Genomic DNA, 13,656 nt, shown 5'->3' with positions numbered 1-13,656 from the left:
GCTGCCAGCTTGAGTTTCACCAAACTGCGGGAGGCAGTGGAAGACAGGAGTGCCTGGCGTGCTCTGGTCCATGGGGTCATGAAGAGTCGGACACGACTAAATGACTAAACAACAACAACAAATCTGCTGGTTGTTTTTCAGTGGTGTCAGTTCACGCATTCAGACACCAGCAGATATCATTAAGTGACGTCCATGCATGTGAGCTGGCCTTTAAATGCATTGAATGTCAAAGGCTTAAAAGCTTAATCATATCTGACTGCTATAATTCTGAATTCTATCTAATCCATCTCCCCATTTCTAAGTCCCTTTGCCAAGAATACTTTGCTCCTGTTTGAAATACTTATATGGCTGGAATCAGCCTTATATAATGCTGAACATCTGGCTCTGCCTATATACCTGTGTTTGGCCCTATGTTGAAGATTTGCTAAAGCAAATTAAATTGTCTTTGGCTCTTTGGTCTGCCTCTCTTCCAGTACTAATGGAAGAACGCAGATTTCAGAGTGGCAGATGCTGAAATAGCTGTTTTTGCGGTAGTTTAGCACAGATTTCAAATGAATTATTCAGAGACCTTTAAGTTTGGCACCTCTTTCCCTTGACAGCATTTTGGTTATTGAATTTATTTTCTAATGTGCCAAGGTTAACAATATGCAAAAAGTGGTACATAAAATAGCAAAGGTGGGGGTGAGAGAAGATACTTCAGTTTGCTCCTGATTTAAGAAAGACTGTTACTGGATGTCGAAAGGCTGAGATTCCCTTGAGTCTGAACCTTGCAATTTGCACTCTCCCCCCCACCCCCCCGCCAGCCACATTTCACTAAAGGAATTAGTTGAATTCTTTTGTGATCACTTATAGTCTAGAAATTGTTACCATTTTGTTGCTGTCATTGTCACCACTATGAAAGTGTGTGTGTGTGTGTGTGTGTGTGTGTGGCCTACTCCAAAGTCTCTAGGTAACTTGCAACATAAAAAATAAAATTGTTAATTAAAAATGACATAAAATGTCATGCAGGCACCAGTAACCCACCCCTCCCTTATACCAAGCTGTATGGAAGACACTTCCCTTTCCAAACCAATGAAACTTAACAACCTGAATAAACGATATTAAAATTGTCATCAGAAGGAAGATGTTAACTCTTAAAGCTTTAAAACTGTGCTGCTGCTGAAACCAATAAAACTTCTAAAATTTACTATAAACCTAGGCGGGGTATAATGTATTTGCTTGTCCCTGAAAGAAAATTGCACAGAAGGCACCAGGCAAATTTCCCTGGGGAGCATTCTGTATGGGGGGGGGGGTCACCACTGACAAGCCCCACCCCCCTCATTGTCACACACTGTAACTCTGATGGAGCGGCCACCCTGAGGAGGGCCTTTGTAAGGTTCAGGTGGTAAAGGAAAAAGGTACTGGAGTCCCAGACTGTGTATGGCTTTGTTGGTTAACACCAGCACCTTCAATTATTTGTCTTTAAATCTCCTTTTCTACAACACTTTGTCCTAACTCCTCTTAGATAAGCAGTTGGATGGATGGATATAGCTTCAAGGCAAATTAAACACAATAACCCACTTGTACAAAGTGGTGTCAACGTTAAGGTGCCACATTCTAGTATTAAAATTTACTTGAGGAGGTAAGTGACTGAGGAGAATTGCTAGGGGCTCAGGGTAGCTGCTGGCTTAGCACCCATATTCTTTAGGACAGGCCTGTCCAACTCCCAAGAGACTGTGATCTACTCCCAGTGTAAAAAAACTGGCAGTGATCTACCCATTGTCATTGAGGATTGACCTGAATTGTTGAGTTTTTTGGGGGGAGAACAGAGTTGTTTAGCTTTGGGTGGGCACAGTTTTTGAGCTTTTTTAAAGGGAGAGTGACATATTTCGCTCATCTCACACTCCGCCAATAACAAACGCACACAACGCTTAAGTCAATTGCCATATTCAGCTTCGCAATGATAAAACACCAAACTCTGCCCACTTGATGCAATGGAGGGACAGAATGAGGGGGGAGGGGGGTGGAAGCATTCATTCTGAAGTTTTTCTAACCCAGCGATTGATAAGGATCCCACAATTGACAGGGGATCTACCTGTCGATCGCGGTCAACCGGTTATACATGTCTGCTTTAGGATATCAAAAAGACTTTGCCCAGCTCCGCACATCTGTGCCTCTTGGTTTTTTTTAGTATAATCTGCATGTTTTGCTATGGTGCTTTCAGGTGGTGCTGTGAATCTTTTATGAGCTATTAAGGGCTTGCATAAATGAAGACGTGCAGCAGCTCTAGAGGTGAAGATGTGTAGATAGATGTAAGGCTGCCGGGGAGAAATTTTGTTATAACAATATCCAGTATGTTTGAAGGCAGGCATATTTGAATTTTAAGCTCTCAGTATCGAAACCCTGAACCACGCTTCCACTCGACTTTCAGAGTATACCCCCATGGTGGTTCAAGGAAACACTACACATCTTATAGATGTCCCTTGCAGTGAGACCAGGCAGATGTTCTGCAAGCTGGGAGTCCAAATACCCTGGGTATTGTTTTACAGCTGGTCCTAGAGGGGATTGCACTCCCCCTGAGGGATCAATGTGTGCAGTTTGGGAGTTCTCCTAAAGTCCTCTTCAGGCATTCTGAACAGCATGTATGCCATAGAATTGTGGGGTTGGAAGGGTCACCAAGAGTCATCTAGTCCGAACCATTACAAGGAAGGGACAGTTTGAAGGAGCACAACAATTCTGCTCCCGCCCCAAATTTGCTGTTGCCCACCATGTTGTTCCCCCAGTGACTGCCAGCAATGGAGAAGTCTCCTGTAATCGTTTTTATTTATTTATATTTTATTGAAAACTTTCAGTGGACAAATGAAGTGAAAGAAATGAAAAAAAGAGAGGAAAAGGTGCTTGAAACTGTAATACAATGGAATAATACTGTTATTCCAATAATTGTACAATTATTAGCAAGTCGTTATAATTTTTATAAACACACTCACAAGTATCATTATATTTATCTATACACAATCTGCATCTAAAAGTAATCTGTTCCTATGAGGCGATGTCCATGCTTAGGTGGGCTCAGTACACAACAGATTCAATTTAATGTACAGATTGTTTTGCTGAACAACTGGAATTAATCCCATTTTCCAAATAACTTTCATGTGGACTGTGAGGATCCTCTCGTCACCAGTTTTAAGTGGCATTGTATGTCCCAATTCCATGGGTTATGTGGAACATAATAAATATGTTGCTTAAAAAAAAATCTACATTCATTTGTGGCTTCAAACTTTTCTCTCTGCTATTCCCTTTTAATGATAATTGCACAGGTGAGCCCTGTGATGCGTTGAAGATGCTTTCCAAAACAGACCTATGTTTTAAATGAGCAACCTTTTCATTTTATTTTTTTAAAATAAATCTCATTTGATGGCTTGATGCTGTTGGGTAGCCGGAGGAGTGGAACATGGCTGGCAAGAAGCAACATGAACTCGGCCAAAGATTAACATTCTGGAGGGAATTAAAATCACCAAGGCATAGCTCTCAGGAGGGAACAACAAGTTCATTATAAGCAAGCTGTTCTTTGCTCCGCTTGCAGTCTACAAATTCACAAGGGCTAAAGTAAATGTTTCGACTAGCGATAATCAGAGGAATAAGGGCTGAGCAAAGATGGTGACCCCCCACCTCCTCATATTTGGGGAGATTGTTAACGTATGCCCTGGAAACATGGATCAAGTTCACATTAAACTATAGTTGGTGCACAATCCATAGTTACTGGTGTACACTGCTCAAAAGTTCTCACAGCAATCCTGCCATGGCATAAATGAAAGAAGCCAGAATCTGGGTTGTGTCATCTAAACCCAGGCTTGTGATTTGTTTTCCCCAAATAAACCATTAAGAGGCAGTAAGAACAAACCTTAGTCACCACACACGGTTTGGTTGGATAGCACCATAGCTTGTTTGAACTAGGCCAGGGTACACTGTTCAGACATGAACAACATGGTTTTGCTAGAAAGGGTTGTGTATAACCCCCTATGAATTATAATCCAAAATGTATTGGGATCTAGGTAATCTGAAGTTTTCATCATTCTATCTATCTATCATCTGTCTATCTTATCTATCATCTATCTATCATCTATATCTATCATCTATCTATCACCTTGCAATCATCTCTGTTGCATAGGACAGCAATTGACTCTCCGCTATGGATTGGGGTTTGAGGAGAGAACATGTTCATTTGTTTCATCACATCCATGGTCTTCCTTTCCCTTCCAAGGAGCTTGGAGCCAGAATATCAGGGGGAAGCTCAACATTATACAACTCAATATCCTCCACCCTTTGGGTCTTCAAATAATGGGGGTGGAAAGATGTGTGCAACTCAACAATTGATCGGTTTGTTCCAATAAATATTGGAACAAATATTCCATTTGTTCCAATGGAAGTATTGGCAGACGCCAGGTGATGCTGAGTCAGGTTAATTCTATCTTTTACCTCTTCCACTTTAAGTCTTTAAGGATGTTGCCCCTTTCTTGGCTCTTTCAATTGCTTGTGCCTGTGTCCACCACAGCCTTCAGGGTTTTCCTGTTCCTCTGGACATTTCTTCTGGCTGGCTATTTTTTAGCTTACAATGTGGCAATCCTGTGTTATTTTATTTCCACAACAACCTAGCGATGTAGATTAGGCTCAGAGATAGCAACTGGTCACCTGGTAAGCTTCACAGCTGAATGGGTATTGGTTGAAATAGGACACTTGATCCACTTTGACATGCTTGCTTTAGAGAAATTGAAAACCCTGTTTTCCTTCCCAGTGATAGAATAACACAACCCCGTTGTGATTTTAGGTACTCCATGAACCTCTGATTGACGAAGATCCGGTTTTCATTGCCACCTGCACAGAGCGAGAGTTACGCAAGAGGAAAAAGCGGAAATTCAGTCTCTGGGTACGGCAGTGCTCATCAACTGGTTTTATCTGCCAGGTAAGAGCCTGTGGAATTGGCCTCAACCCTGAGTCAGGCATCTGCACAGAAAAGTTCCTTGATTTGTACTTTAAGGCATTTTCTAAGAGGGTAGAAGGGGAGCCACTGTCTGTCCTGTACAGAAAAAGGCCTTAGGCCCAAGTCTTTGTTTGCATGATTTATGTTAAATTGAAACTTCCCCAAGCCCTCTGGTAACAAGAATAAGGTTACCTGTCCATCAACAGCCCCCTGCATGGGCGAAGCTAACACTGTTTATATGAGAAAGCATGGCAGGTTTTTTTAAAAAATATCCTAGGGAAGTTCATCTTGTCCTTTCTGCCAGTCTCAAGATGGTTGTTTTCTATGCCTCCTAATTTTATTGAATAATTCAGACTGCAAGCCTAAGGTACCTCAGCAAGAGATACAATTTCTGACTAAGCGTCCACCCCTTAAAGATATGGCCTATACAGTTTTTCCTTCAACAAATCCTGGGTATATATTTCAGGGTGTGGGTGGGGAGAGACAAAATGAAGGGGGGCGTGTTGCTCCATCCCAGGATGAACCATAATCCTCATATTTCCAGCTTTCTTAAAAAAAAAAAAAACCTACTATGTTACAACCACTTGTAGCACCTGAGACAAACTGGACAGGAAGTATTATTTTCAATTTTTGTGAGAAATTAGTCCTATTGCCCCTTTTTGGTATTCTACTTCGATTTAAAAACAAAAACAAAAAACAAGCAATTTAATGAAATAAATACTTTGCACATCTCCCCCCCCCCCCAAAAAAACCCCCAGCAACCAGTGGATGCACACATTTCCATTTGCATGGTTTGGGACATTGGAGGGAGCACTAGATGATGGTCATAGAATCATAGAATTGTAGAGTTGGAAGGGACCGTGTGGATCATCTAGTCCAATGCCCTGCAATGCAGGAATATGCAGCTGTCCCATACGGGGATCAAACCTGCAACCTTAGTGTTATCAGCACCATGCTCTAACCAACTGAGCTATCCAAGCAGTAGAGCCATTATGGACTGGGCCCAGATTTCAGAGAGGGCTTGGTCTTGGCTTCTGATGGATCATGGATTTCTGAGTTGAAATCATTCTGAAACCCCCATTTCTGAAATTTGTCATCATAACCAGTTACTTCCCATGCTGACATTGCTGCACTTCCCATTAGCATAGTAGCTGCGTCTTCAACTCAGGATTCTTACAGGAGTATCACGGGGAAAAGCCATGGGCGATAGTTCCCACGGTATAAGACTTTTTGTTTGGCCTTCATGGACTTTGGCACTGAAGGATAAGAAGGAGAAAGAGCAAGGTCTATAGATCATAAAATGAAAACTGTTACAAATGTAAACTTGCTGGAGAGATTCCAGCTACTCTGGGCTCCAAATATAATTTATTTTCTGCCCTCAGTCCATCTCCATTAACATACATCTTCAAACTGTCAAAGTCAATGAGAATGGATGACACTCCGCACGTCACAGGATCAAGCTCAACAGCTTGAGCAAAATAATGAACTTGACACTTGCGTTTGACTTGCATCCAAATAACTCCCAAGTAATCTCAAGAGCCTTTGTCTATGCACATCTTGACAGCCCTCTGTTCATATTTGAAAGGATCAGGTGAGAAAGGAGTTCAAGAAGTTGTGAAAATGAACATTTCAAAAAGTGTGAACCCATCAATATCACAGCTTGCAAGAACAGGTGTGATGTTTTCCCCCCAGTGGCTAGAGACTTAAATACCACATTCACCTTTATGTTGACGACCTTTCCAGTACATTTATACAAAGGCCCTGTGGAAGTCAACCACTTATTTGGAGACTGCCTGCTGTTCTGTGAAGGAGGAAAACAATAATTTGCTCAATGCACCAAAAGGAGGCTTTAGTTTAGTCTAAATGATTGGTTCCAACATGGAGATAATTGACTTAAGTGAGAAGAAATGGTAAACTCTCTGCAGCTATCTGTATGAGAGCATCTTTCTAACAAAAACAATTTCTACGAATGTAGAAGCCCCAAGTTCTTGAATCCAAAATGCCATTTATTGTACTTTATGTTTTGATTTTATAATGTTTCCATATAGCTTACATTTATAGAAATCTCAAAGCAATTCAGATGAGTAAAAAAGACAAAGCAAAGCAATTCATTGCACAAAAGCCAAAACTGGTATAGCCTGTGGGGTTTATGGGTGGAATTCAACTCATGAGTCTCATCCATGAAACTTCTAGCCATGCAATGGGACTTCTTAGCCCCCTGCCCAGCCTTCATACTAGCTATTTTACTTAGCACCTGGGGATCACAGCTTCGGATGCAGGTGCCTGTAGGAATGTCTGCTCCCACATCAACACACCAGTGCACTGAAGCCAACAGATGAGGCACTCCTTTGGGTGCCATACTAAGGCGAGGTAGATGGCAGCCATAGAAGAGGGCCTCTTCTGTGATGGCACCACTTTCCCTCTCAGTAGAAACTCACCTGGTGTCTATGTTGCCTGACATAGACCTTGCCTTTTAGCCTTTGTGATTGAATTGTTTCATTATGCTGCTTTTAATTTTAATTAATCTTTTTCTTTTTAATTGTGTTTTTATTCTGATTTTTGGCTTGTTGCTTCTCTTGATGTTAACTTGTGCCCATCAGATCTCAAAATGCAGACAAAGCTGATATAAAATTATTGGTATAATTTAAATAACCCCCCCCCCCCCCCGTCCAGGTTCTTTTCCCTAAGCTAAACACTTACCACTTTTCTGATAGGATTTACCTTCTGGACTCTTTATCATCTATGCAGTTCTGCTCTTTATCTCTGTACTCTGTTTCAATAACCTTCTTTTAACCGTGGTGTCCAGAAGTGAGGAAAATAATTTCCAAATGATAAGCCGGGATAATAATTTTCCATTCCCAATGCAGTCTGACTGGCACGGCATGCTTCCAGTTTAATTAAGCCATGAAGAGATGTGGAGGCAGATCATCTCATGGTCCTGCCACTCAAATCACAGCTTCCAAACTGAATCAGGAAGTCAGAGCTATGACTGGGGATGGGGAGAAATTTGATTCAGCATTTAAAGGTGAACTTACCAAATTTGCCTGGGAAGCAGGAGGAGACTCAAAATACAGTAACTTTCAAAATATGCACTTCTCTGAATTTTGCAGTGTAGTTCTCAACCCAAGTGATGCGTACAAAAACACACAGGGTCAAAATGTGCCTTACAATGCATACATTAGTGAAAATAGCACACAAAATGCCTTCTAATTTGGGAAGTTGTTTGGCAAAAATGCATATAAGGCAAAACTGTGCACAAAAATGTGTATATTAGGAGAAATTCATATGTAAATGCTGGTGGTGTTGTGAGGACTCTTTAAAAGAAAATTGCAAATGGATGTGGAAATGCGGAGAAGTGAAGATTGGGAAATTAAAAACTGAAATCAAAATGGACAGATTCACCCATCCCTAGCTGCGGCCCAAGTATGGTCTTTTCTTAATAGTTCCAGTGGTGCTGAAAGGGGCTGGGATCTTGAGTCTTGTCAATAGCCTTGATTCTAGACTCTTAAAATGTGCTTATGTTGATCCAATCTAACATGGCATCAGGCCACACTGTAAATGCATGCAGATGGGTTGGAGTTTTCCATCTTTCTTTCCTTTCTCCTCCCTGTCTCCCTGTTACCCATTTGTTTTTCATTCATGATAAACCTGTGGCAGTTCTAAACAGAGAGCCATTTCTGATGTTGGAGAATGTCAGGACTGTGCACGGTGGTAAGGTGCCACATTAAAAATTAGAATGACTTTCGCTGTCCTCACGTTGTGAATAAGCTTATTTGATGTCCCATTAAGTCCTAATTGATTTACTCATTCTACTTTGAGAGAGCAAAATATAAGCCCGGGGTGAATTTCCTTTTCAAGGGCAGAGTTGCAGAAGGGTTAGCCATCTGTCGTTTTTGTAGGGGTATCCGTATTTAACATCTCTCTCTCTCTCTCTCTCTCTCTCTCTCTCTCTCTCTCAGAAATTTGTGAAAGTTCAAAGCTTGTAGGAATAAAACTAGTTGAATTTATCAGTTGCCTTGTTCATATTTTTGAGACAGCTCCCTTCCACAACACCCCGTAGAGTATATTTCATTTAATTCTTTTAAATAATACTTGCTTTACTGTTGTTTCTCCTTGAGCATCGCAAAAATCCGTTCCCAAGTATTAATTAAGCCATGGCTTAAAGAATATCCACTCATGAGGGTCATGTGGGAAACCTTCCCTGTCAAGCACAGGGCCAAGACATCAATTTGTGCATAGATTATTGCAGCTGTTAGGCAGACAGCTCAAACGTCTGTGAAAATAGGCTTTTGGAATATTACTCAGGACAGAGTTGCTTTCATAGAATCATAGAGTTGGAAGAGACCACAAGGGTCATCGAGTCCAACCCCCTGCCAAGCAGGAAGCACCATCAGAGCACTCCTGACATATGGTTGTCAAGCCTCTGCTTAAAGACCTCCAAAGAAGGAGACTCCACCACACTCCTTGACAGCAAATTCCACTGTCGAATTAGGGGAGGATGTTGGAGATTCATTCCCCATGTCTGCAGTCATGGGATTGTTGTCTATCACATGACAGTGTATGTTTTAATTTCACAGAGTGGGAAGTGATGGAGACAGGATGTTTGTGTTACTGTGTTCCGTGAAATGGGACTATTGTCCTTTGTTCTTTCTCTCTGCTGTCTGATGAGAAAGAGGAAGGAGCTAAGTCAGAATGCTCCGAGTGTATTATATGTAAATAAACATAGATTAGCCAAATGCTGAGCTACTGAATTCTGTTACACAAACTGCGAACACTCTGCAGATCCCTGAGTGTGCTGATGTCTGTTGGCATCAGTCGCTGTGATGTTCAGGCAGAAGAAAGCTTTTGAAGCTCCCGAACGATCGACCAGGAGGGAGAGAACATGCCAGTCGGGCATGTGTCTCTGCCAGGGTCCTACACGAGAGTAGGACGTTCCTAACACCTCTCCCACCCACCGAGAGTGTGTGCTCCGCTGCTACCTCCTCCTTTGGTGTGGGCCCAAGAAGGAGTTTTGAAGCTTTTGTTTGTCTATTAACGGGACTTTAGCATTATTCCAGACCCCTCAATTATGGTTCACCAATGGTTAGTTGAACAGTGATATGAGCAGTGGTTGGCAGAAACAAGCCAGCCGCATGACTCATGGTCTGAAATTGGCAAGATGAACCACAGTTGTTGTTGGGTTTAGACAACATAGTGAACTGTGGTAAATCAAAACCAGAAGTATTGCAGCCACACTAGAGGTGTTGAGGAGGGGTGCTCAAGCCCATGAGAAGTTAGGCTAGTAACCACAAAGGAGGTCTCATCCCTAAACCCAGTTGAAACAAACCACTGTTCATTTAATTGAGGTTTGCACAAGAAAACTTTCCACTGAATTGTGCCCCCAAGTGAGACGTGTCTTAGGTTTTCTCCTAGTTTCCATTATAGCTGCCTTCTGCTGCAGGCCTATTCTCATGTGATGGGTACAGATGGGCCTGCAGCTACATCTCCTTGTGTCAGTGTGATTCTGCCATGCACACAGAGGGCTCTCTACAACTATTTACATGGATCCAAATGTCTAATCAGTGGGACTGAAAAACTGGTTTACTACAGGCTGCTTGGAAGGTGGTCAGTGCATGTTTTGGCTGATAGGATTGCCATAATTTCCTATGTAACTGACCTTATTGCATCTGCAGTTTGAGCTGAAGGATCTGTCATGCCATAAACTGCTCCTGTTCAAACAGGACTGGAGTGTCTTAGGACATGATCAAATTTCTCCCGGCTGCTTACAACTCTCCATCAGGCTCCCTCTGGGTGTATCTGATCCTTGGTTCTGCCACAGCCTAACCCTTTCTTAAAACTTGATACTTCAATCTGAAACCAATGCAAAATTGCTTGGGGTTGGCTTGTGCCTTAAGATCCCGTGGAAGTAGCGTGTCCACAGAAACATGTTGTGCCAATGCTGGCAGAGGGGGGAGCTCAGTGAGCTATTTAAGCACCCTCCACCCTTATCCAGGCTCAGTGTAAGATCAGCTGACCGCATATGGGCCAAATAGGAATTGTATGCCTGACCAACAGGAATTGTTTGCTTGATGGTGCAGGGTTACCAGCTGCAAGGAGGACTGGACATTCAGTCCAATTCATCTACTGTCCTACTTCAGATCTTCTCCCTTAGTATGGGAAAGGCTGGGTAGTGATGCCAGGGCACAGGACTCCATGGATAGAACTTAAGAATGCCTGAATGGGGCTGATGTCTCGTTACTATGGGTGTGTATAGAGTAAGAGATACATCTCTAGAAATGAAGGACACAAAATATAGTGACAAGCAAATGTCTTTTCAAGCTGCACAGTAAGGTGAAGCACTCCTTGTTTCCCATAGTAGTCCAAAAGCAGTACCAGTGTGCATTTCTTTCTTTCTTTCTTTCTTTCTTTCTTTCTTTCTTTCTTTCTTTCTTTCTTCCATGAACAATCAGTCTCTTTCACAATTCAAACTCTGTAGCTTTTCCTGTGGATGAATACCTAATGATTTTTGAAAACAGTCCAGCTCTAAACATGCTGTTTCTTGCAACGATGCTTGCTAATTCAGCTTTGGGATGGGATTTCTTGCTGCAGTTCCAACAAAAGGTTTCAGGGGGACAAGCCTGTGGCAAGAGCGGCCAGGATGAGCAGCTTAGAATTGCAGCATATCTGGGCTCCGCCAGCATTAAATCTCCAATCCTGGCTCAGACGTAGTGGTATAACTTTCTCATCCTGTCATAGCTGGAGCAGAGCAGAAGCTGGCTAAGATGAGGCTGGAGTAAGTCCCTGCAAAGGGGCATTCTGGGCGTGAGGTGGAGGCAGGACCAGAGAAGAGAAACTTAGGCTGGATTTTGAGCCCATTCGGTTCCATCAAATTACCTGGCAACCGGCTATAGAACATAAAATTACCTCTGCCGGGTTTAGGCAGAGCAGTAGTCCCACTGCTGAACAGGACTTGCATCTAGTGTAACTTTACACCAGTTTAAGCTACACCAGCTTGCCTCTCGCCAGCTTCTTGTGCATAGGACTGCTCCCCTTCAGGACTGAAGAGGCCTTAGCATTTATTATTATTATTATTATTTGATTTGATTTTTGAAAGGTATAAACACATAACAAAAATAAAATTCCAAATATTGAGATTATTCTGAATCTTCTGACTCCCCCCCCCCCATCCCTTCCATGGGTCCTAATGATAACATTTACAACTGCATATCAATACAGTGGTACCTTGGGTTACAAACACTTTGGGTTACAAACTCCCGTAACCCGGAAGTAGTACCTCGGGTTACAAACTTTGCCCCAGAATGAGAACGGAAATTGAGCGCCAGCGGTGCAGCAGCAGCAGGAGGCCCCATTAGCTAAAGTAGTACCTCAGGTTAAGAACGGTTTCGGGTTAAGAACGGACCTCCAGAATGAATTAAGTTCGTAACCCGAGGTACCACTGTACTTATCCAAATTTTTATCCTTCTAAATTATCCATACTTTCCGTTACTTTACAAGTGTGACTAAAATCCTGCTACTGTTTTAACCTGTTTACAGTGGTTTCGTAAAGAACTTATAAACTTTCCCCATTCTTTCTTAAAATTATTGTCTTCTTGATTTCCGATCTTCCCACTTAATTTTGCCATTTTGGCATAGTCCATCAGAAGAGGCCTTATAGCATTGATTAGGTATGCACTTGTACTATTCAGCTCATCTCCCCGAAGAACGAGAGAGCGTTGCCACTGGCCTTTCTGCGCACTGACTTTTCTCCCTGCTGTTCTGCCCCTGCCCCTGCCCCCGCTTGCTTGTTAAGATCTATGTCCACCTGAAAGAAGGAAGTGGCACGGAAGGCCTGGATGCTTTGAAGAACAAAACCCAGCTCCACAGCATGGTGGCCAAGAGCCTTTGTCAGAACGCGGCAGGGAAGAACTACATCATTTTTACTGGGCCCAGCATCACCAGCTTGAATCTCTTTGAAGAGTTTGAGAAACAAGGTTTGTGTCGGGCTACGTGTTGACCTGGGGGGGGGGGGTTGGCCTCCGGTTCACAAAACAATAGGATTGTTGGTCTATCGGGGGCACAAAGCTCTCTTGTTTTGCTTCTGCTTTGACAGTTTAACTGAAAACAGGCTAACATGGTTGCTGTGGAGTATCCCTGTGGACCTCAGAGGCAATTCATAGCTGTTTAATTGCTGTGGCATTTTAGGGGTAGCAGAATTTCTCCTGTCCCCCGCCTTCCCGCAACCATCCTTCAGCAATTAATGGGAAAAAGAAATGGCCTGTGTTAATTCTACATTGCCCATAATTTTTTAAAAAAAACAACTTCAGGACACAGAAACGTTTGGGAAATTTAAAGTGATATCGGAAAGGTTTGAATATATGGTGTGACTTAAAAAGATTTCACTTGTGCCCATAAGTGGGAGATGCAGACAGATAAGCAGGTAGTGGTGACCTAAGCTGTCTCTCTAGGAGGCACTTGTTACTTTTTCTCAAATGAGCAAATAAAGATGTCACTCTCTATTGTGGGTCAAAACAGATGCGACCTGAGAGAATGTGATTTCCAGCTTTCCATTTGCACTTTAAAGGAACGATGGAATCCGAATTTAAATCCCAGTCCCCTATTTTCATTCTCTCCCTTTCTCTCTCTCTCTCTAGCTTCCATTTGCCCAAATTACCTGTCCTGAGGCATGTGTGATATAAATCAGGGAAATGCCTCATCTGAAT

The 13,656-nt window shown here is 42.5% G+C and overlaps 1 protein-coding gene across 1 annotated transcript in view; it reads left to right on the top strand.

Moving 5' to 3' along the window:
• Positions 1 to 13,656, top strand: part of PGBD5 (piggyBac transposable element derived 5) — a 75,199-nt gene that overhangs the window by 48,571 nt on the left and 12,972 nt on the right. Inside the window, exons 3-4 of the mRNA XM_083433634.1 lie at positions 4,805 to 4,939; positions 12,747 to 12,927. Coding sequence (XP_083289760.1) covers positions 4,805 to 4,939; positions 12,747 to 12,927 — 316 coding nt within the window. The remainder of the gene's footprint in view (positions 1 to 4,804; positions 4,940 to 12,746; positions 12,928 to 13,656) is intronic.

This window comes from Podarcis tiliguerta (assembly GCF_965153285.1).
Source record: "Podarcis tiliguerta genome assembly, chromosome: 3".
In the NCBI taxonomy this organism is placed as follows: Eukaryota; Metazoa; Chordata; class Lepidosauria; order Squamata; family Lacertidae; genus Podarcis; species Podarcis tiliguerta.
Note: the sequence above shows the minus strand (reverse complement) of the source record. Positions and strands in the feature narration are given on the sequence as shown.